Source organism: Brugia malayi (genome assembly GCF_000002995.4).
Source record: "Brugia malayi strain FR3 genome assembly, contig: Bm_v4_Chr4_scaffold_001, whole genome shotgun sequence".
Lineage (NCBI taxonomy): Eukaryota > Metazoa > Nematoda > Chromadorea > Rhabditida > Onchocercidae > Brugia > Brugia malayi.
In genome coordinates, this window is record NW_025062478.1 from 224,487 (window position 1) to 250,154 (window position 25,668).

Consider the following 25,668-nt stretch of genomic DNA (forward strand, 5'->3'; position numbering starts at 1 on the left):
TTCCCTCTCCTCTCTCTCTCTGTCCCTCTTAGTCATCTGAGGATCGCATTCCATTTCAGTGCCATTTTGTAATTCACTTATTGCTATTACAACCATTTGTTGCTATTCAACAATTGTAATTGCTTTACTCTCTTTATGATAATTTCTCTCTATTTATTATCTTTTATTGCACTTTCTACGACGAATTAATTTTTTTTCTTTTTTTTTTTTAATATTCTTTTTGTTGAGAATGAAAAAAGTAGTATGCTATTTAAAATAATTGAACAAAGGTATGTCATCAGAGATCTAATTAATCTAAACAAAAAAATCGATCAACAATGATTTATTTATTTGAACTCTTCTTTTGCTGTAGTATTAAACTTCTTATTCTTATCTAAGAATTACTTAAAATTAATATGAAATGTATCTAAATTAAAAAAAGAAAAAATTGAAACTTAACAATTTTCTGCTTTTATTAATGATTAAAAATGATTAATGAAGTTTATCTCTTTGCCTCAATAAATATTCCTTAAAAGTCTAAGCTTCATTTTAAAACGAACAAATTTCCAATTAACAAATTGTACACTTTGCTAATGACACTTTTCTTTTTAATTATCATAGTGACTCTTTCATTTTATATTTAACTTTTACTTCCAGCAATATATTTTATTGATTTATTCGATTGATTGATTGATTGGTTGATTGATCGATGTGTATAACATTATTTTTCTCATTTTTTTTGGGTCATAACATTGTTATAAGTTAAATTAATGATAATATTATATATCAGTGATATTTGTTGTATTTATTTCCGTAGTAAATACGATGCTTTTTTATCAGTCCAAACTTTTTAACTCATTGAAATTCCCCATCATTAGCTATACTGTGAGAAATAGTTAGCCGGAATATCTATTATCATCTGACCGGAATATTTATACATTTTCTGTTTCCGGGTGGTATTGCATTACATTTTTACTAATCCGAAAGATCTTTTTCTTCTTTGTATCTTCTAACTTTTTGAATTTCTAATTACCTTCGTTCTATTCTAAATTCAATATTGATTGTAAGAGTGAGTATCTAGCAAACACTCCTTCAAATATTTAACTTTCTTTTCAAAAAAAAAGAAACAAACTTTTCTAATGCTAATAATATGTTAGCAATGATGGTTACTAATCCGGTTTTAAATTGAATTAGTCGGATTACTCAAAAATACAAAGTTAATTCAAATTTGCCCACATTCTGTCTTATTCTGGTACCAAAGAGTCAAATGGTCTCAATGCTGCAAATAAACTAAACCACCTTCTCTTTCTTATCTTTCTATCTCTTTGACAAATTCGACCTCTATGTTTACCTTTGACCTATGACTTCTTCACTTCTTGTCTTCCAGTCTTTTTGCATTTAACTCAGTATAAAATAATAGAAAAATTGCAATGCAGAATCTTTGATCTTTGCTTTAGTACTGAGTTGACAACATTATTCCATCCCAATTCCCTGACATAGAATTATTTACCTACCAGTTTATTAATTGCTAATTAGGATTGCTGCTCTAAGCACTATCGTCATTCCACCCTTTTTGCATTCAATGTGTGCTGCTTTGATGGAAATTTTAAGCACACAAATTGCACAATGTATTTTTTAAATTAAATATTCCTAAAATACCTTATTGAAATTTCAGTCAAATTAAAATCATTTTCACTCTTTTACTTTTAATGAGAAATGAAAAGGATCAAATATCGAGTGACACCTGCCATTAATATAAGGATTCTTGCAATCAGTTTCTGATTAAATATGTTGCCAATGCATTTCTTCTGATTAATATTTGAATTTGGACTTATCTGAATTTCTGGAAGTCTATTAGAGTCCAATAAAATAGTATTACTTGAAAATGAAAATTTCAATCACAAATTGAAAGCAAACTTTTTAAAACTATTGTGAAGTGAATATTTCGAAGTTTTCATCCAATTTATATAGAAAATTATTTTTTTCCACAAAAATTTGCAATGAAACTTTTTACGATTAAATGACAAATAGCACTGATTGTTTGCTAACAAACATATGTATAAATATACTTTAGAAAAGATATTAATATTAAATTTTTACTATAATGAAGTATTTATTACATACCTAACAGCTATTAATCCTCCATAGATCTAGACAGGTAAAACAGGTGAATGAATCAATTCGTATAGTTTACTTACTTCCTTGTTTAGCGTGAATTTAAATTATAACTATTTAAGAGCTAATCAGTTAGCCATTTGATCAGCTAAATCGTTCATTTCATTTTATTTTATTTTATCTTTCACATTCATTACAATAAGTTATACTTAATAACTACTTATACCTGTTTGTATAGGAAGAAAACAATTTATTCGATTTATGAAATCAGAGTAATATTTACATGAAAATTGTTACTGTGATCATAGAATAATCCATAACTTCTAATTTCTAATTAATTAATTAGTCATTTTAATATTCTAAAATAACCTAAAGTCGTTAGAAACAAAAAGAGAGAAACGATCAAAGTTTAAAATATTTAAATTAAGAATAAGAAGAGTGGTTAACAAAGTTTCATTTCTATAATCCTATTATCATCTGAAATAATTTTATATGCCAATAATTTTTATTTCTTATTTTTTCTAAAAGAATATTTAAACTTTGTGATTTGCAAGAAAAAAATAACATTGATTGTAAACTTTTCTTCTTTTAAGTTTTTTTTTTTCTTATTTTTCTTCTGAACAAAGAGGGTAAATATTGTTGTAAAAATTGTTCAATTGTCACTTACAAAATTAAATTGAATTTAAAACATCGATGATTCATTTCTTTTATGTAAAAGTATATTATTCACAAAACTATTTGAAGAAAAGAAAAAAAAAAAATGAAGAAATTATTGCTAATCAATTTTGTCTATGAAACCATTTCCGGTTGCATATATTACGTGAAAAATAATTTCACATCTAAAATATAATTGAAAATTATTTCCGGACATCCATCTTTCTTTCCTTTCTATTCCATTATCTTTTGCAATCTCTAGCTTATCACCTTTCTCGATTTATCATAATAGTCAAATTGATAACATTAAAAGTATATCAAAATATGTGATAATAATGCATTAAAAATTTAAACTTAAAAAAAAAAAACACTGAGATAAAGAAAAAGAACGAAAGAAAATGAAAGGAAAATGATTGTAATGTACCATTCAACTAAGCCTTCAAGTTTTACTAATAATAAAATTTCATTTCTTCTCTTCTATTATTATTACTCAAATATTTCTATTGGATTTATAAATTATATTTTTAAATCTAAATTTAAAAATATTATTTAAAATCATCGTAAAAAAGAAAAATGAATCGCATGTGACATTTGACTTCTTTTTGATACTAATAATTATTTAGAATATGATAAATCTTTATACTTCTTATTTAAATTTTTTTTTTAAAAAAAAAAGATTGGAATTTTCTGGCACAGCTCCTAATGACCTTGATAAGGTTATAAAGAAACTACAGCTTCCGATTTCCTCATTTTTTCTTTTCTTTTTTTTTTTTCTACTAAATTGGCGGGTTCATTGCTAAGTGAAATCTCAACCGGAATTCTTTTTTTTTTTTTTATCATTTTAAAATCTATCATTTAAGATACTATCGTGAAATGCGTTTCACAACGTGAAAAATCGATAATTAATTGATCATTACAATTATTTATACATTGTAATTTATCTTACCTTACCAATGGGTTAATTACCCTACCCATGTTTATTTATTCTTTGGTCCATACTATATATTGTAAATATATTAAAAATTCTTATAGCAAATACCCTTTATTACGTTATGTGTCATAAAATTCAAAAAAAAAAAAAAAGCGATGGAAATGAAAATTAATGAAAACATATCCCATTTACCATCCCATCCAATGTTTATTTATTTATTTACTTGTAAATTGTTTTCCTTCATGCATTGCTCATCATTGATGCATTAAATTCGTAATGCGCTTACACTCATTTTAATTCGCTAACTGTTCTTTCTGCTAAAATCCATTCATTCTTCATAAAAGATTTTATTTACCAAATTTTTTGTTGATGTTTACAGATGTCAACAAATGATACGGACGGTCCAACTATAGCAAACGCAGGTGATGGACCGGAATCCGGTGTACGCCGAAATGTATCAGTGAATCGTTTTCAGGTATTTATGAAATTTTTCTTTTTATATGAAATTTCCTCAAAATCATTACTCCTAGCTCATCAAAATTTTCATAATTTTTGGAAAATGAACTTAAAAATTTTAATAATTAAATATTCGTTATTGATGTATTAAATTTGTAATGCGTCTATACTCATTTTAATTGCTAATTGTTCTTTCTGTTTAAATCCATTTATCATAAAAGATTTTATTTTCAATTTCATTCTTTTATGACAAATATCAGCAAGGGAGAAAGAGAGAACAAATTAGACTTTGGGCTTAAATTTAGAAAAATAAACTTTGAAAAAATTTTGGTTAATGTAAAATTACAAAATAAGCACAAAATAAGTCTTTTTTTAAAATATATTTTTAAGTCTTCCACTTGTGCTCCTCTTTCTTTCTCCTTTCATTTGGATATATTTTTATTTACATCACATTTAATTGGAATATGAAATAATGTAAACATTTATGTCATTTCAGTCAGTGAAACTTCATTATCAATTTAAATTTCTCACATAATTTCAATAAAATATTATATTTTATCATTAAATTTTCGAACTAATCTCTCTTATCACTCAAAGATAATATAATAATATAATCTTAGAATATTCCTTCTTCTCAACTAATCATAATTATTCTTCCAGGTATCAAAGCTGACATTGGATTCAAATGATTTACCAGCATCATCATCGACAGCTACAACAATAACAACAACAGCTACAACAACAACAACAACAACAACAGCTACAACAACAACAACAAGCAGCAGCAGCAGCAGAAACAATAAATGCGCGACACAGCGATCATAAAGGGAAAATAAAAAAAGCTGCGAGTGAACCGCCGCCATTTTCGTACCCAACGTTGACAGTCGCAGAAAGGAAAAACAGTGCAATGAATCGATTTGAGGTATTTATTATTTATTCGCAGCAGAAATTTGACCATTTTTCAAACTAATTTAACAAATACAATGCAATTGTTAAGCTTATCAGTGAGGAATGAATGAAATTCTCGCATTATCAGTCAAATTTTACTGTTAAATAATGGATGAAATGATCGATTGTTTGTTTTCCGAGGAATTGAAATTATAAAAAACAGAATTTGAATTACTCATAGGTAGCAGAGATAAAAAGCCTAGTTGTGAACTATTGAAGATTATTGTTGAACAAGCAATGACCCTTAATTTATCTCTCAAATAAGCTGCATGATAATTTATTCTCACCTCTAATTTAGATTTCTTTTTTCTTATCATTTCTTTCTTTCTTTCTTTTTTTTTTCGTTATACTTTGAAAAAACTATTTTTTATGTTTCATTCATTTTCTATGTATAACATTATGCATTTTCAATTATCTTTGCACTTTTCAAGGAAGGAAAATCATATTTAATTTTAAAAAAAGGTAACATTTTAAGGAAATTATTTCATTGTTAAAAGTAGGGAAAGGTAGGTAATATTGATGCATTGAAAAGTACAAAAATCGTACTAATTTGATTGATTGTTATATGTTCACCAAATTTTTTGACACTGAAATAATTTGAGATATGACTTAAAATTCAGACAAAATAGGTGAGACATTAGCCAATTTCATAGAACCTACCTGAAAATAACCTTTATTTCTTTAGCGTATCAAAGAACTTCGACATATGACCTTTATTCTTTCTTTACAGCAATCATTTGATAAGCAAAAGTAAGTCTTTTTACCTATGATTTCTATTGACATACTTCATCAATTAGTTACCCCCTTAACTGTGGGAATGGCATTGCAGTAATTTTCGAGATCGCAAAGGGTAAATATTCATTTATTCATTTGCAATGATTTTTCATGCTGTGTCAGTCAGATTAAGTTAATTTTCCGTCTTCCTTCAAAATTTTGTTATTTCTAATATCGATTCAACTGAGATTCAGTTTGGTCTGCCATTGAAAGCTGTTGTTTTGAATGAGTTAGAGATCAGACAGTTCAAATATTCAAACATTCGAGAATCTCGAAATGCTTTATTACTATGATCGACAGATGATCATGCCAAACTACCAATCTAACCTATAATAGCTGCTAGTAGCTATCTAATTAACATATCAGATCTCTCTGAAAAACACTAAAAAATTGAATGTCCGATTAATTAATTTGTCCGACTTTCATTAATTCTGAAATATTCGAAATAGTTTTTCGTTCATTTTTAGGCTTTCCATTTTATTATGAGAAGGAATATTATTTGTAATATATATATTACCCATTTTGTAATATTAATTCTCTAAAAATTTACGACTCACATAAACGTGCGCACACGTACGCATGCACACATATAAATATCAGTGTAACGTCAAAATATTAGCAAAACACGTGAAACGATTGAAAATCACATGAATGGTCCAACCAAAACACTACTACTTTTAATGTTTTCATTTCATTTCGTTTCATTTCCACTCTTTCATATTTGTCATCGCACCAAATTCCTTTTGTCTGTCATCACAATTCATTTAATCATTCATTGTTTTCACATCGATACATTTTCCTATTTCATAAAATAAATTTAAAAAATGCGATGAATAAATGCTATTACCGATTGCCTCAATTTTTGTCATTTTTCTATGCTATACGAACTTCTGGTTAATAGCAATGTGATCTTTCAGTTGAATTTATCTTGCTTTCCACTTCTAACAAATCATTCGAGACTGATAACTGTTAAATTATCATATATATTAATATTTCACTTTATCAGGTGAAATCATTTAGACAGCCAAATTAATATATATTAAACAGAAAGAAGAAACAATGATTTATACAAAAGATTTTTGATAACTTTTAGACATTTTCATCTCAATTCTGTTCGTATGCAATATTAACTGATCATAACTTTCAAATTTTAATCATATCAATTTAATCAAATGGATGAAATTAACAATTAACTGTAGAAAACTGATGAACTCAAAAAAAAGCGATGCAATGAAATGATATCGATTCTCTAATCAAACAAAAATTTGATCTAATTTAATTCAAAACATTCACCTGAAAGATTTAGCATATTATTTATGCAATTATCTGAAAATTCCATAATCAAAATTGCGCTTTTATATTCTGTTCCATGGGCCTTTCCTGTCCTTCCGTTAGGGAAATATTTTTATTTGAAGTGCATTTAAGTTGAAAATAAATGGTCTCTCGTATATGTGTGTATTTACCGAGGTGCTTACCCGAGATATCCTGAATTGAATCAATTAATGGTTAATAACGTGTTTGATTCAGCATTTTTGAAGTGGTAGCACGGCCAATTTCTCGCATCTCTTTTCTTCCCATTTTAAATTTTACAATGAAAAATTCAAGTGCTTAAAATTTGCTTACAAATGCTCGCTAATTTTGCTTAAATATTAGATGTCCTAGATATATGTCAGTTGACAAATGGTACAATCACTTTATTCATTTTTTCTTACTTATGTTCAATTCATTATCTCCAAAAATTCTCATCTCAATCCTCTTGCAACATCTTTCATTCCATTTCTCTTTTATATGTAAATTGGATTTATGGAAAGATTTTCTAAACTGCAATTCATTCTACTTTGAAATCATAAATATGAAAGTATAAACATATTTTTTGAATTATTTATAATTTGAGAATTTGTTAGTTAATCTTACAAAAAGTAATAATATCTGTCATTTCGTTACCATTTCCCATTGTTGTTATTTCTCTGAATATAAACTTTTTTTCATAATTGAAAATGGGAATTACTTGCATTATTGATTGGCAGAGTTTGCTAGCTTTGTGGTACTTTCGATTATGGAAGAGAAGAGCTATTCAACTTTTTAGTGATCTAAAAGCTAAGCTCTAGAATTGCAGGTGTCATCGAATATGGGAAGTGCTGGTGAAGTGTTACCTGAAATGATGGAAGAAGATTCTCGGCCAGCGATCAGTACAAATGGAATTGCAAATATTGCTAGTGGTGCGCAAGTGTCACCATCCAGCGCTAATGGAGCGGAACGAACAGTAAGATTTTCAGTGGAAAATGACGCCGAAGGACGACAACATTCTGGTGAAGCAGATGAACATACTGTAACATTTAATTTAAAAAGTTGGAGGTTAATAATTTTCTTTCCTCTTTTTTCTGATTATTTCAAATTCTAGGAGCTTTCCAGTTCACTTCTAACTGATTAGATGCAAATATTCTATTCTTGGATCAAAGAAATTTTGATTTAATAAATATTTTTTGATAATTTTGTTCATTCCAGGAATATGCAAACCATTGAACATCCACCTATTATTGATTTCTATCGTAATTCGGTGGATGAAGGTGGTGGTATAACTTCAAGACCATCCATGAAACAACTGATACATGGTGAGAATGCCCAGGATACTGTAATTGGGATCGATGAATTTAAGGTTAGTTACGAGCATATAGATAGATAGATAGACACCTATTTATCTAATTGATCTTATAAATGAGTCATGATCTGAAGAATCAATCGGTTACTTTGATCAATAATTGCTAATAGTTACTCATATTTCTTACTCTTTCTTCTGAAATCCATCCATCTTTTAACTTCATTTGTACTTTTATACAGTTCCCGCTGTACTATGGTAGTTAATTAGTTAGTACCGAATGCAAAAATAAGTTTTACTTATAGCAAAATAACACACAACTATAATCCTAACTTTTATTCATTGTAATCGTCACGTAAATGTGACGTGTTACCTTGATTATACTACAAGTTTGAAACGATTTTCATTAAATTGAAAAGTGTGAAAAAAAGAATAATACAATGAGCGATAATAACGAGAACGAACTGCTAAGCATTTTAGATTCAAAATTGTAAAATTCGCTTCCATATCTGTTGAATTTTAATTTGATTGTGCTGAGTAATTATAATCAATATTATAATTTCAATAATTTTTCTTTCTTTTTTAGAAAGACGCGGACGATATAATAAATGGGGAAAGGGAGACAACAGCAAAACTTAGTAAATTTGAGCCTCCGGCACCTGTCACGCGCACTAAATTCGGTTGGATTCAGGGTGTTTTCGTGCGTTGCATATTGAATATCTTCGGTGTAATGCTTTACTTACGTATTAGTTGGGTTGCCGGACAAGCTGGAATCGGTAGGTTACGTGTATTTTAGCTTAATTTTTCAAATTATTCATCAGTACGAAAATTTCTTAATACAACTAGTAAAAGTGGCTTCTACCGATGGAAAAAAACCAGTTGCATTGTTCCAATTGCTTTGATCTATTCAAGAAAAATTACAAAAAAAAAAAAAAATGATAGTTCAATACTTGGAAATTGCATTGTTCGGAAATGTTGAAATTCACAGCAAAAAATACGGAAATTTGATTAGAATCAATATTTTTCCTAATTAGAACACCAATATTACTTATACTTTCTTAATTTTGGTGAACAAATTTTGTTCTTTTTTTTTTCTTTTGTGATTGTGTGTTTAAATCGCTTTAGATATTTCTTCTAATTAACTTTGATTTTCGTGGAAAGATTGAATTAATTGCTTTGTTTAATTTCAGCTCTAGGATGCGCAGTTGTACTCCTTGCATCTTTGGTGACATTTATCACAGCACTTTCGACATGCGCTATTTGTACAAATGGTGATATCAAAGGTGGTGGTGCTTATTTTTTGGTTAGTTATTTCCGAATTTGGTTCCGAAACAATAAAACCTTCTGCTTCAAGTGATAAGCAGTGAGATGATCATTCGGATTCAAATCTTAATTTTCCCTCTCTCTGTCCTTCTTCTTATAAATTCGAGAGTTCTTTCTCTCAGATCAAATTATTTCTTGGGTCTCACAGTGATATCTATGATAAATGATTCCACCTTATCATTTGCTGAGCATTGCAGATGTATCAGTTTACTTCATTCCAGATCAGTCGTTCATTGGGCCCAGAATTTGGTGGTTCAATTGGTTTGATATTTTCGGTAGCAAATGCGGTTGGTGCAGCGATGTATGTGGTTGGATTTGCTGAAACGGTACGAGACTTGTTAAAAGAGAATAATTATGCAGTGATTGACGGTGGGATGAACGACGTACGAGTCATCGGTCTCGGTACCAACTTTGAGTTTACTCTCTTTAACATTATGAAAGTTACTCATATCTTGGCTTACTTCTTGTTTGCACCTAATAAAGTGATAACAATCAGTTATAAAATCAAATACATTTTATAACATTGGTGAAGTCAGCTAAAATTTGAATGAAAAATACTTCAAATTTCATTTTAACTACTTGATTTTATTAAAATAAAATTTAATGACTTCAGTAATTTTCGTCTTTTTTCCCTAATTTTTTATCGATAATTCAACCTTTTGACATATATGTATCGGAGGATATCAGAGCTTCTTAGAATATTTCGAACTTCCGAAAATCTTTCCGATTCATTTCTTTTTTCCATTAGAACTGAATACTGAGAGGTCAAGAATATTAATTACTAATTAATTATTGATTCCAATTAAAGTAAATTGCTCCAAATCGCAATCGTAAATGTAACGGATAAACCGGTCATCTCTCTCTCTTAATAACGGGTCGACCGGTCATCTCTCTCTCTTAATAACGGATCAACCGGTCATCTCTCTCTTAATAACAGATCAACCGGTCATCTCTCTCTTAATAACGGATCAACCGGTCATCTCTCTCTCTTAATAACAGATCAACCGGTTATCTCTCTCTTAATAACGGATCGACCGGTCATCTCTCTCTCTTAATCATTTGCATATCTTCAAATTTCAGTGTCCTGTTGCATACTAATGGCAATTGTATTTATTGGGACAAGTTTTGAGAGTAAGATGCAAGTTGGTCTGCTAGCTATTTTAACATTATCCATTATCGATTACTTTGTCGGAACTTTTGTACCGGTTTCGGAAAATCAGTTATATCGTGGCATTACAGGCTACAGCTGTAAGTTTCATATTTAATTACTGTTTATTTACATCAAATGCATTTGTTATCAGTTGATTTAATGAAATCTCAGTTAATTGCCCTTCTGAATATGGGCGCAATTTAAATGGTTGCTAATTAATTAAAAGTTTTGTTTATTGCATAATCCTTGCATGTGTTTATGACTTATAATTCGTTTTGTTTGATTATTCAATTATTTTGTTACCTTTTAATGAATTATATAATTCTTTTGATATGCAAAACATTTTGATTGTACTAGGATTTATCCTCAGATGGTCACTTCTAGATGACCACTCATAGAGGGAGGGAGAGAGAGAGGGAGAGAGAGACAGTTAAGATTCGTTTGCTTTGATATTTCCTTTTACATTTGAATTTCTCTCAATCATAGCTTCCCTAATTATAATATCTTGAATTGACTTATAATTTCTCTCACACATACATTCGACTTCTTTTTGTCGGATTCTTCCAGATCGATTGAAATTAAAATTTTTTTTTTTTGTTTATCTTTTTTGTTTATGTCTATTTATGGTTCTGTTTTGATGGTTTTTTTTTTTTAGTTTACTTTGTCTTATTTATTTGTTTCTATATCTTTTGATTATTTTGGTTCTCTTTAACATTTATTTCTGTTTGAATAAATTAATAGAAATTTTGCAGTTACTACGATGACCGACAATATGCTTCCGAATTTTCAAGGCGGTGAGACATTTTTTTCAGTATTTGCAGTATATTTTCCGGCTGCAACAGGGATAATGGCAGGTGCAAATATCAGTGGTGATTTAGCAGACCCTCAGGTATCTTATCTCTCTCCTAATCAATTTTATCAACGAACAGTAAATGCCTTATCTTTTCAGCAAGTACAATACGGCTAAATCATTCTGAGATTCCGTTCACTTTGTTTTGTAATAGAAAATAAATTTTTTGGATAAAAACTACGACAGCAAAATTTATTTCATTCATATATAATTTCTTCTCCTTAACTTTAATTATTTACTTCAAAAACAAATTTGAAGCTCATTTCAGCATGCTATACCAAAAGGTACATTGTTAGCTATAGCTGTAACAACAGTTATATATCTGTTGGTCGTGTTTGCAACCGGATCAACCTGTGTACGGTACGCTGACGGTTACCAGCAACCGTATATCATCAATAATTCTTATTTTATTCCGGATTGTGCACAAAATAACACATGTCCATATGGTCTAATGAATTATTTTCAGGTTAAAACAACTATTTTACAATACTTTTTCTTACTTTTACTTTTGAAATAATTAATTATTTATTCATTTGCATTAGTATTTGTTTATTTTTTAGGTAATGGAAAATGAAAGCTTTTATGGTCCATTGATCACAGCTGGCATTTTTGCTGCCACCTTAAGTTCGGCTCTAGCTAGTCTTGTTAGTGCACCGAAGATTTTCCAGGCAATATTTCTTTTCTTTTCTTTCCACTTATTTCCATAATTTTGTTAGCTACCGGAAAAGAGGCAAAAATAAACCGGAAAGGTATATCAGTTCTGTTGCAACTCCCTTACTGAATTACAGGCCGTATGCAAGGATCGTCTCTTCCCGAAAGTCGGATTCTTTGCACGCGGTTATGGCAAGGACGAAGAGCCGCGACGAGCTTATGTACTTATCTTCGTAATCGCTTTGATAATGATTCTAATCGGTAATTAACTAATTAATTACTCAATTTCCAATACTTCCATCTATACTGAAAGAAAAATAATAGTCAAATCTTTCTGAAAAAAAAATACACTATGCTTTAATGATGAAAAAAATTCACAAAAATTGAATTTGAAATCAAAAAAAAAAACTTTGACCACGGATGGAACTGAAATCATTGACTAATTGAACTTCTAATGTGTGCGAATTACTAGTTTAACTTTTATGCAAATACTTTAGTGTACTTTGTCTTAAAACAAATTTTTCATCTGCAAGTCATAAAGTGTCACATTTTGTGTTCATTCTCTAAAACTTTTTATGGAGAGAGGCTTTGTCCAACTATCATTTTTACTTAATCTTATTCGATAGAAAATATTCTCAATAATACTGCGAGACATTCATTTTAGATTCGAACTTTTTTTGCTATTTTTAGGCGAACTGAATGCAATAGCACCAATAATTTCAAACTTTTTCTTGGCATCTTATGCACTCGTTAATTATTCATGCTTTGATGCTTCATTTGCTGATTCACCAGGTTTTAATTTTAATTTTAAGCATCTCTTTTACTCTGAACTGATGACAGATAGATATTTAAGATTGACTTACACTCTTTAAATTAGCATAATCAGTTTGTGAAATGTTTAGGGTTTCGACCTGCTTTCAAATACTACAACATGTGGGTGTCACTAACCGGGGCATTGCTATGTATCAGTGTTATGTTTATCGTGTCGTGGTCCACAGCACTGCTCACATTCTTTTTCTTTGCAATGTTATTTTTGTATATATTATATCGTAAACCTGGTTTGTTACTTTTCTTTTTTACTTCTAAAATATGAAAGATTAAATTTTAGAAGTTTTTTTTTTTAAATCCAAATTCAACTATTTCAACATTTTAAGCATTTTGGTTCTCGTTTATTTCTTTAAAAAAAATGTCATCTCTAATTTTTTAACTTGTTTATTTTCAAATTATACTTGTAATCAAATGCTTTCCTGAAAAAAGGAATATCAGAAGATGATAACATTGATAACAGCAACTTTTATCTCTTCAAAAGTTTAATTCTTTTAATGTCCAATTTTCTGGTTTTGAGAAATTTCTCGAAATAAGAACTTAGCATTGTGAGGATTTCTTGTACACAAATATATTTTAACCTCTGATTCCACCTCGCGACAGATGTCAACTGGGGGTCATCAACGCAGGCTCACACGTACAAGAATGCATTGCAAGCTATGCAGAAGTTAGCCGTTACCGAAGAGCACGTCAAAAATTACCGACCTCAGGTTTTGTTACTGGCTGGTAATCCGGCAGCTCGACCATCTCTAGTTGATTTTGCTTATAATATCACGAAAGGATCCAGTTTGATGATTTGTGGTTTTGTGGTACCGGTAAGTGCTCTTTTTTTGTACAAATAATTACAATCTTGGAGATTTCAACTTTTATTCAATATTTTTTGCCGTAAATACTTGCCATTAAGAAGGTTTCACCTAGTTAATCTTTTGAAAAAATTTTTCCGACCATTGGAATAATTGACATTTCCGATTCTTGCAATTCCGTAAAGTCCAAAAGTTTAGCTGATTGATACAATAGCCAATAACCTAATATACTTTCGTTTTTTATGAAGAATACTGGCCACTGTTGTAATAGATGAAAGCAAGGGGTAAATTGGCTGAATCAAACAGGTAAATTAGGTGAATCAAACAGATGAATTATGTGAATCAAAAGGCAGATTAGGTGAATCAAACAGGTAAATTAGATGAATCAAACAGGTAAATTAGATGAATCAAACAGGTGGATTAGGTGAATCAAACAAGTAGATTAGGTGAATCAAACAGGTAGATTAGGTGAATCAAACAGGTAGTTCAGGTGAATCAAGCACTATTCTCGACAGCATCAGAGATTTCAGCCTATTCCTTGGTTATTTGATATCACATTATTGGCAAAATATTTGAAGAATTCATCGAATTATATTTGAGTATTAATTTTATTCCAACTGATATTACATCAAAATATTTTAAAATCAAGTCTTTTCATTTATTTTTTACCTACTTTTAAGTTTTTTTTTTTTTTTGAATACTTTTAAGTATTCAAAAAATCTGCGATATTTTTAGTATGAGCCATGTGATCGCGTATTTGCGTTACTTAGAAAGTTGGATGTTCAAATGAATGAATGGCTCAGGAAACGTCACGTAAAATCGTTTTATGTTTCCGTAGCTAGCCCTAGTCTCCGTACTGGTGCTCAAACATTACTTCAGGTAAAGCTATATTTCCGGAAGAAAAGATTGCATTTCCAATATTTTCCGTCATGTTCACACATAGTTTTGAGTTATATTGATTGAAAGTGAAGACAAATGCAAACAAAGTATTACTTCCTCTTTCGATTGTTTAATTATTTTGAAAATGTCATATCCATCTTCTAAGGTTGCCGGTCTTGGAAAATTGAAACCGAATATTTTGATTACTGGTTTCAAAAGAAACTGGGCTGATCGTGGCGTAGAAGGACTAAATGAAATCAACGATTATTTTGGAGTGATTCAGTAAATCATTTTTTTGTCGTTCTACGACCGTTTCTCTCTTTTCTTCTGTTTTAAATTAAAATGAGTTGAATTATCAAATGATCTGTTTTTTTTTTTCCTTTATCAAAACTAAGATTGCTGTTGATAATGAGTGATAACTAATGCAACTGTATTCGTTGGATTCTAGAGACCTACAAACGAAGAGAATTTAAAATTTTGCCGAAATTTCTTGTTTATTTTTTAGAGATGCCTTCGAAAGTCGAATGGGAGTAGCGGTTTTGAGGAATTCTCGAAGTGGTCTTGATTATAGTGAACTGATGAAACGACACAATGTAGGTGATACAGCTCGACTCAATTTACCGGAAATAAGCCGATCATCAAATTCGACAAAAGCAGAGTAAGTGATATTTCAAGTAATTACGTATGTTAATACTTAATTGGATGGATTAATCCATATAAATACTAATTTTGAAATGAAACCTGAAATTGAGCAATTATGTAAAGAGTTTATTTATTTATTTAGTTTTTTTTTTTTATATTATCATATTTCAGTGGTGGAACAGTTCATTTGGATATGCAAGAAAACAAATCAACAGAAAATAATAATAATGCTGACAAAAAGTATGTCATATTTTGATTTCTTGAATTGACTCAAACATTTTTGTTTGAGTGAAATAGTACGTATAACAATGATCTGTTGACTTACTCGAATATTTCAGAGTGAAAGATAATTCAGAACAAAGTGTGAGTATTGATCAAGATCAAGGTGGCAATGCAGGTTAATATTCTAATCATTTTGTGACATGTTAGAGTTGTTGTGACAGTTTTAATCAACAAAGCAAAATGTTTTCATCTTTAACAAATTAACAACTGTGGAAAGACAAATGTAAAGTGTATTCGTCTTAAATCGTTTATTGTAGTTGGAAGAAATGTCACAGTCACACTAAATGCATCTGATACTATCATATCATATCAAATTAGTATCAGTAATACAATTTATAAATTATATCTCAAAAATTAAACTAATAATCTGAAATTAAATACACATCATTTTATGTTTTTGTGTGTGTGATGGCATTGATAGTAGTATAGTAGTTGGATGTATTTATTCTGATCAAATGCAAATGCATTCGTATTTTGATATCATCGTTGGCAGTTATTTTCAACATTTCGATCTTCCGGAATAGGACTACAGGAGAATGATAAGATTTCATCAGAATCCGGTTAGCTTAAAGCATGGAAGATCGTTGTCAAATTTACCATCTCTGTATGTGAACATGCACGCAATATTGCATGCTTTGCTAGAATCCTGAAGTGAAATAGTTCAAAGTTCCGGAATTACTGATTCATAGACACAACCTCTTTCAGCGATGCGATTGCATCGACAAAAGGCCATTGATGCGGGAGGTGGTGGAAAAAGCGCTAAAGCGGTCAGTGCCGCAAATCCGGAAAAACTCGCAACAGCGAATACAAACGATGCTTTGAATGTAGAACACTTTGAGTCCATTAATGAATCTCTACTTTTCGGCAACATTCTACACCTCGCCGGTAATTCGACATTCGACTCTCTATCTTCATGACCGAAGATAACAGCGCTTCTTCTCTCACATTACATTGACCATTTCCATAGTTCATAACTACTATCAATTACGAATCCTGTCATCTTTCCATCCTTTCATTTCCTTTCCGGAAACTGTTCAGTGTCCCTAAACTGCAAAATATTTCACATTTTATGCTTCATTTTTCTTAGCTGTCGTAAACCACTTACACATTAACAGTGCTTTTTTCATCTTTTAACCTATATTATTCACACTTGCATGCATGCATCCTTTATCTTTCACAACATTTGCCTGGGATTTAGGTTGTTTACCTATCTTATTTGATGAGCAATTAATGTTTTAGCAACCGGATCATATCTGGCGAACTGTCCATTGGAATGTTTTGATGAAGAAAGAAATGACGTTGAAGTGGATGCACCTGTCGCAGAAAATGTTAGCGATGATATGGACGAGGTCTGAATTTTTGATTAAACTCGGAAATTTCAAGAAATTATATTAAAAAGGATGAAATGAAAGACTAAGGTTCTGTAATTGATTTTTTGGCCTGCAAAGATCGCAAATTCAATTTTGAAATATTTTTAAATATTGAAAAGTGTAAGAGTGTTTTGGGATTGAACAATTAATTGCATTGCATAGAAATGTAAAATTCAAATAAATTTTTGTATGAGAATTAAATTTGATCGAACAATAAATACTTCATCAAATAATGAAAAGTTTATTCATTTCAGAATCAATCCTTTATCACTTTTTTAGTAAGATTTCATCAATTCATTTCAATCTAAGAAACACTTTTTTGTCATTTTTTAACCTTTCACAAGCACGAAATAAACAAAAAAATGAGATTATCATAATTCAATTTCGATAATTGCTTCAGTAAACCAAAACTTTGGTATCAGTAAGAAATTATCAGTTAGTGAAAGAGTGGAAGAAATTGAAATTATTTGCTCGAATTACTGAATTACTCAAAAACTGTATTACGGATTTTCATCTAACCAAACTGTTTGTTAATTTATATGTACACGTCTGCTATAAAACATGTGCGAATTGTTTATGTTCGTTTATTAAAATGTTGTAATTTGTTTTTTGTATGGTTGAAATTAAGCACAGAAAGATAATTTGGTGACAGACTCGTTCCTGTGCTTTCTAGGATGGCGACGAATATTCGGATGAGAAAACACGACTAACAAAAGATGACAGTGATGGAAATCATCGTCATCATCATATTGCTATTATTAATCGTGATAATAATAATAGTAACGATGGTGCTAATAATAATGGTGATGATAATATTACTGATAACGATAAGGTCCGTCCGCTTTCTCACATCTGTTTATTAACACCAAAGTTTATTTATTTATTTATTTTTTCTGTTTGTAACTTAACCGTTTTATTCGTCGCTTAATTATTTCAATTTCATTCCGTATTCGTAGCCTAAATAATTCCAAAAAACTAAACTTTATCGGAGAAAAGATGCATTTTTTAATGTTGCACATTTTATAGTTAGTATTTTGAAGTCCTAATTCTTAATTAATTTGCTTTTTAACTTATTCAGCAATTTGTGTGATATTTTTATCAGTTGTTTATTTCTTGCTTATTTTGTTTACTATGCATGGAAGGACATTTAAATATGCTAGCATCGGAAAAGTTACATCGCTTTTAAATATGTTGTAACACTGAAAAAGTTAGTAGCTTTAATAATAGCCACCTGCAAGAGGATAATTGATCGCATAGATCGATAGCATATCAGATAATCGTGATCAGATCAAATATTTTTGATCAGTAAGATTGAAAATTATACCAATAAATTAAAGTGTAGTAGTAATGATTCTCTGATAAAACATAAAATTGTTGATACAATTATTGATAGTTCATATTTTGTTGATTCATCACATTGCGGGAAATTTTTAATGAGAAAAAAGTAAATCTTTATGTTTCGAATTTTGTAGGGAAGTTAAGTGAAATAGTAGTATATGCACATTTGAAATGGTTAGACTATAATTATGCTTAATGGTCATTATACTTTTTTCTTGAAAGCTTAATTTATTAGCTTTTCAGGTGCTTGGAATATCCGAATCAACTAGACGACATTCATTGTATGACAGTTTTCGACGGTAATTTTTAGTTCATTCTTTTTTTTTCTTATAAATATTAATAGTTAATGTTAAAAAGAAATGAAAATAGTACACAACCACAGGTGTAGCATCAGGTACCACTGTACCCTAATGAGTTAATAATTACTCTTTTGAAGAGTTCAAAATGTTTAAGTTTAAAGAGAATACAAATTGGAATACCGTTGATAGCAGTACATATACTTTGGGTATATCCTTTCAGTTCACTTACCCAATTCAATCATAATTAACATTCTTTTAAGATAAACAAAAAAAAAGAAAAAATGAAATTAAAAAACCTGATCCGTATTCAGACGGCATCTGATACAGAAAAACGGCCATGTGAACAATATTAATAGTGAAGGGTGTGTTGCGAATTCATCAAACTTTTTGATATAATTGTTGTGTTTGTTGTTGTTAACTAAATTATAGCCAATGAAATGTATTTTGTTCTTAATTTCTTATGCATGCAAGCTTTACCTTTAATACATTTGCAACATTTTCTTTTTCATATTTGAAAGATAACTTTTTAAAATTAATTAAAAAATAAGAATTACTCAAAGACAGTAGTAGTAGTATTACTCTCTTCTTTATTTTAATGACTTCAGAAAAGTTCTTCCTTCTAATAAAACTTATTGATAGGAGGGAATGCTATTCAGTTAATTCTACTATCTGATTTGTGAATGATAGCCATAATCATTTTAGCTGTCTCATATCAGCTGTTTTGTGAACTGTCTCCTTGTATCTATGTTGTCACCTTGTCACCTACTTGATCCATCTTTTGGCTTACTTTTTCTCTGCAACTTCCTGTTTCAGATCACATCGTCCAACTGCCGCCCAACGTGAACTTGTCGCATCGATTTGTCGTTTCCATCGTAAAATTAAAAGTGCAGTAATTGATGTTTGGTGGTTATATGATGACGGTGGTTTAACTCTTCTTGTTCCACATCTGTTAACACTACCAAAAAGTTACTTAGAAGTAAGTTAATTATAATTTACATCATAAGTAAGTGACAATGTTGGATGCAAATCCTTTCAGTTTATAAAGTAAAAATTAAATTTTTTTTTATTGCAGTTCGATGACATTCTTAGGACACAATTCCTGATTTACATAATTCCTGATTTACTCAATTTCTGATTTACTCAATTCCTAATTTACTCATTTAATTCAGAATGCTCGATTACGTGTCTTCACTATTTCAACATCACCAACTTTAATGGAACAGGAACAAAGGAGTATGGCAGCACTGTTAACCAAATTCCGGATTGACTTCTCCGATGTTTTCGTGATGCCGGATATTGGCAGGAAACCTAATGTACAAACGTATGTTATACTCTCTAATGTTCACTTTTCATTTTTTATTTCCTAACCATAATTTTTAAATCAGTAATATTCAACAATTTGTTTTTATTTATTTAAAACAGTGATCATTCAGTAACTTATTTACACACATTATTTGAACTTTCAACTTTATTCTTTTTTAATAATTTTTCATGCTAACTTTTTTGTGGATAATAATAAATGATATGATATGTTCATTTTCATTTTTATTCGTGATTTTATATTTCTTCAAAAATAACAAATGATATAAATTCTAGCATTGAAACATTTTCCGAGCTTATCAAACCGTTTATTTGTGAGGATGATAATGTTCAACCGGGTATGATTACACAATCGGAATTAGAAGCTCAAAAACATAGGACCAATCGACATCTCAGATGTTCTGAGCTACTCCACGAGTTATCTTCTAATGCTGACCTCATTGTCTTGTAAGTTCTATCTATAATTTTGCATAGAATTTCAACAAAATGATTAGCAGTAATGAATTTTCTTCACTGATCTAAAAAAAACCAATCGATAATCATTTGCAGAAATCCTTTGATAAATTTGTTTACAAAGCTTTTTTTTTAAACAACAAACGCTGATACCTTGCAGAACATTACCAGTGCCACGATTCGGTTTTGTCAGCAGTTGTTTATACATGGCGTGGCTGGACATGATGACACGAGACTTGCCGCCCACGTTGATGATACGTGGCAATCAAACATCTGTCCTCACGTTTTATTCATAGTTTACTGGGTTATATTATGTTTACGTATAATAAATAACGTTTCAGTTTTATCCTTTTACCCTTTTTCTTATGTATTATAAAGTCTCATTTTTTAATGAAGTGAAATCTCCAAAAAAATTATTAATAATAATAATGATACGAAATTTTGTAAATGCGATTGATTTAAAAAATTTTCCTTATACTGAATTTTAAAATGATCTAACACGTGAAACGTGTCTTCATCGTAGTTTTTAAATGATCTAACACGTGAAACGTGTCTTCATCATAATTTTTAATTGGAATTTTACGAGGTTTATGCAACTTTTTATTGCAATTTCAACAAGCTTATTGTAATATTTCTTTTTAATATCAAAATACGAATTATGCATGAAATTAAGATTTCAGATATGAGAAAAGTCAGAAATTATAGAAGCTTTTCTTCCATTCACATTTGAAATTTACTTTTAATCCATTGTGGGTTAAAGATGAAAATCAATTTAATATAGCAAACATTAACGAATGAATAATTTGCTCAGTATTTTATTACAGTGTAAGAAAATGAAATAATTAATTTTATAATTTCTACCTAAATATTATCCTAAACATTCTTTATGAGGTGCAACACGTAGAATGTTGAAGAGATGAATAAATAATTAAATTTAATATTTCCATCTAAATGAAAATGTAAAGGAAGTGAAATCCTTTGAGTGAAATTTGAATTAAATGTTAAATTTTCTTCCTTTCATTTCTTCTACGTAATGCACTTCGTTCCCTCTTCGTTCTTATAATAAACAAAAGATACTGTTGTGCTCACTTTTGTTTACATTTTGTATTCACTTTATTTCTTTATCTAAATCTAAAATTATCTTCTCGACAAATTACACAAATATGTGACAGGTCATCAGCTCTTCTTCTAGCTATGACCTTTCTGTTACCTTTAGAAGTATTCATGTGAGAGTGAAGAGAAACACTGACAATTTCGAATTTAACAAACAAAAGTACGAAATTCAAAATTCTAAATATAGTAATAAATCATGATTAAACACTAATAATCTAAGCCTTTATATGAGAATGAAAGACTTGAATGAATGTTTATAATAAATTACCATCTGAAATTTAATAAACTCATTTTTAAATTGAAGCTGAAACTACTCTCGGATTCATCACATTTAGACTTTAGTATTCTTGCAAATATGCAATATATAATATATTAAATATACTAATATTATTTTTCATGCTTACTTTCTTTTATTTTTATTTTCTTATCCCTTTTTAATAATTCTAAAAGCTAAACATAGTTTGTTTCTCTTTCCTAATAAAATCTTCGACTTGAAATCTAAGAAAGAAAAATAATTTTGTTAAATTTAAGTGATTCGAAAATTTCAATTTGTTTCTCTTCTCTTTCACAGAAACTTCCTGAAGGACTATAAGGTATATCTATAAAGTATAAGTATAACAGACACTTTTCTGGTTTATCAATTTCATTGTTTATTTGAGATTGGCTTATCAATGAAATTTACATTAGAAGAATAACTATGGTTGCCTTATTACTGCAGGTGTATAATAAAGTTTTTTTTCAATTATTGATTTTCTATTTCGTATCAAAGTAAAATCAAAAAGAGACCAAGAAAAATGATCGAAATATTGTCTGAAATTCCATGACTACTTGATATTTGCTTGTCCTTTGATTTAATTTAAAAGATTTTGTGATCACTAATTGTTGACCTTTCAAAGGAAAACTGACATTACTGGTCACTTGCACCGATAAACATAGTCGTTCTCATCAAATTTTGATTAGAATGTTAGAATCACTTATCCCAATGCGCAAATGGCTTGGAACAAGGCGGAAATTTAACGCTCACTATCATCTATCTAAAACAGTTGTCACTGACATATCAAATAAATTTCCTGTCAATTTATTGAAGACTGTTATACATAACGAACTAATGGACCAAAATGAAGTGCAAATGAAAATGAAATATTATAAATTTCAATTTGGAACTTTCGAACTGACAAATAAATTATAAGAAATGCATGAAGTAAAGAGTTTGAATGAAACTTTAGAGCAGAATGGATGTTTTGTAATATAATTCTTGCATAGAAACAATTAATCGTTTCACAAATCTTAAAATTTTATACTCTATGGTTGGACTTCACAATAATACAGGTGGAATACCTGTTCGGGTACTTTACCCAGCACTTAATCATTTTTCATTTATAGCAAAGTCGAAAAATCTTCAATTTCATACTTTATCTATTAAAACCATCCACCTGAAAAATTTCTTTTTGTTAATAATTAAGACTCAATAATAAACTAAAAGAAAACAATATTGATAAAATAAAAAAAAAAAACAAGTGAGGGAATGAAACGAGCGCAATTGTCCGCATTGTCCGCAAGACTTCGCACATTGCTCAATAAAGTAAAACACTTTGAGATCCAAATTCAGTTAGATTGGAGACTTAATTAGTCTTAATTAATACAAACATTATTGGTAGTTTGCAAAAATCTGTTCACAGATTCAGTACATGTTCTAATTTACCTTTAATTCAGTTAAACTATAATCGAGATCCTTCGGTTATCAGTAGATATTTTCAGATAATCATGAGTAATGAAAACATTTCAAAACGAATTGTTTAAATTTACATTTATGCAAATTCAATCGAAAGTTAAATAAAAGCACTTCGAGTCTGAATTTCTATGATCAGATTTAATAATTCATTGAAAAGGATAGTTGGATATTACTCTTAGTAAACAGTTATGTCAGAAGGTTACAATGATATCTTCCAAAAGTAATAACAAAATTTCGAAAGGTGATGAACAACAAACAATTCATTTAGTAAGCCTTGACCAGGTAACAAAATGATAATTACTAATGCCACTTCATAGAAGAATTTTATTGCTATTACTTTCATATCATTAAAGGATACAAATATGATTATTAAATTTAGTAGGATAAAGTCAAATTCAGATCATTGCCTTAGGTCATCATAAAAGATTCAGGTGAAAACTAGATCAAACACGAGTCATCATTAGCGCAAAGTAAACATCAGAAGATGCATAATTGGATATGCAATTAATTGTAAATAGAAAAACTCTGCTAGATTTAAATAAATAATAACAGTGTGAGAAATTATTTGATCGCATTTGTAGACGTACGTGTGTTTTGACGTGGAACAATTGACAAATGCAAGACAGGAAGTGAAACTAAAGCGTTACGAAGGTGTTCAGGATGACATTGCATGGCGTATGAGAACAAACGTACCCACTCGATATCTCATCAATCCATCCAAAGGTTTCATTCAAAACAATGAACCGATCACAGTAAGTAGAAATAATTAAAATATTGTTGGTAATAAAATTTTTAATGGATGTCATAAAAGTTTTGTCTATTTTAGTATTTGAAATACTTGATGGATTATAAATTTAAACCTGAATTACTTCCTGCAATAATCAATTAAATATTTAAATTCCAGCTCCGACATAAATGCTGGAATAGTTCACTTAGCAGCTAATGAAAATAACAACTGAATCATATTTGCATTTAATTCTCAATTAAATACTAAAATTCATTTTCAGTGAAATTCTTTAGTGCAATTCAAATATGAAAGGAATTACAGCTTTGCATCGAATTATTAGAAAATAAATTCCATCCGAATCATAAATTAACTCTTCAAGCAATTGCAATAATTGATGGATGCAATGAGCGAACAATTTGGAAGCATCAAAATGCCAAAAAATGCAGTAAAGTGCAACTGATAAGACTGAAATTAAGTACAGTACTGATAAATGTCGAAATGGCCAAATTTGAGGTTAATTGAGTTCGGAGAGTGATAATTTGTGGAAGGGATTATTCTAGTTATAATTGTTAATTATATTAATATCCGGTAGCTAGATCACTATCAGTAATATCACTGATAATAGACATATACGTTTATCATCAAATCATATGCCACAAAAAATATATTTAAGCTAAAAATTTAAGATTTTTTTCAAGACAAATAACAATGAATGAAAGAAAATTCCAGCAGAAATTATATTCTTAAAATATTTTTGAAATTTTCCATCCAAATTTTTTGAGATTTTAACAAAGATTTTTTGTTGAAACTTTTGAAATCCTGACAAAACATTATCTGTAATTTGTGATCAAAAAAAACAATGAGAAATCGGATAAAGTGTCATCGACGGAATTTAGGAAGAAAATTTTGCAATGGAAGCAGGAAATTTAGAAAAGTTTATGGAACAAAGCTCAACCACTGGATTCAAACGTATTAGAGAACTGGAAAAGTTGCTGAACACTTTGGAAGATGATTTCAGTTATATCCGGAAGAATACTGAACGGACGAAACGTTTAAAGGCGGCTTTGGAACAAGCATTAGATTCACGGTAAATAACTGAGTTGAGTTAAATATTAAAATTAATTGAATATAACATAAGAATTAATAGTGGGTCTAACGAAAAGCCAAAATATTGTTATTAATTTTTTACTTTTGAAAGCATTTATTTTATTAATTTAATATTTTCTGAAACTAATAGAGTAATTCTCAGTTTAACTTCAGTAAATTAACTTTGGTTGAACTGAAACGACGAGCAATGGAAAGTGATCGAAAGACGAAAAAGTTGAAGAAGAAACTTGAAAGTAAAGAAGCGCAACTGCAACTTGCGCAGCAAACACAAACAAATAATTTGAGTAGTCCAACTTGTCGAATTTCATAAGTAACACACACTGAGTTAGTCATTTTCAATAAAATTTCCAA

General features: G+C 29.5%; 2 protein-coding genes across 2 annotated transcripts; both read left to right on the forward strand.

The window, feature by feature from the left end:
• Nucleotides 1-5,042: 5,042 nt before the first annotated feature.
• Bma-nkcc-1 (Glycoprotein X precursor, putative) lies at nt 5,043-20,934 on the forward strand (the record flags this gene model as incomplete). Its single annotated transcript, XM_043081143.1, has 27 exons — nt 5,043-5,057; nt 7,974-8,212; nt 8,363-8,513; nt 9,040-9,229; nt 9,644-9,756; nt 9,998-10,178; nt 10,857-11,024; nt 11,679-11,815; nt 12,045-12,242; nt 12,337-12,444; nt 12,565-12,688; nt 13,118-13,219; nt 13,330-13,485; nt 13,856-14,067; nt 14,791-14,934; nt 15,101-15,216; nt 15,440-15,592; nt 15,748-15,816; nt 15,915-15,973; nt 16,564-16,743; nt 17,098-17,207; nt 17,902-18,060; nt 18,810-18,865; nt 19,679-19,841; nt 20,035-20,186; nt 20,462-20,632; nt 20,799-20,934. 27 exons carry the CDS (start codon nt 5,043-5,045, stop codon nt 20,932-20,934), a joined length of 3,762 nt encoding a protein of 1,253 aa, XP_042937077.1.
• A 2,753-nt stretch (nt 20,935-23,687) lies between these two features.
• Nucleotides 23,688-25,627, forward strand: Bm6237 (Uncharacterized protein; the record flags this gene model as incomplete). Its single annotated transcript, XM_001897336.2, has 5 exons — nt 23,688-23,765; nt 24,065-24,235; nt 24,532-24,723; nt 25,107-25,297; nt 25,471-25,627. 5 exons carry the CDS (start codon nt 23,688-23,690, stop codon nt 25,625-25,627), a joined length of 789 nt encoding a protein of 262 aa, XP_001897371.2.
• Between the last annotated feature and the right edge of the window lie 41 nt (nt 25,628-25,668).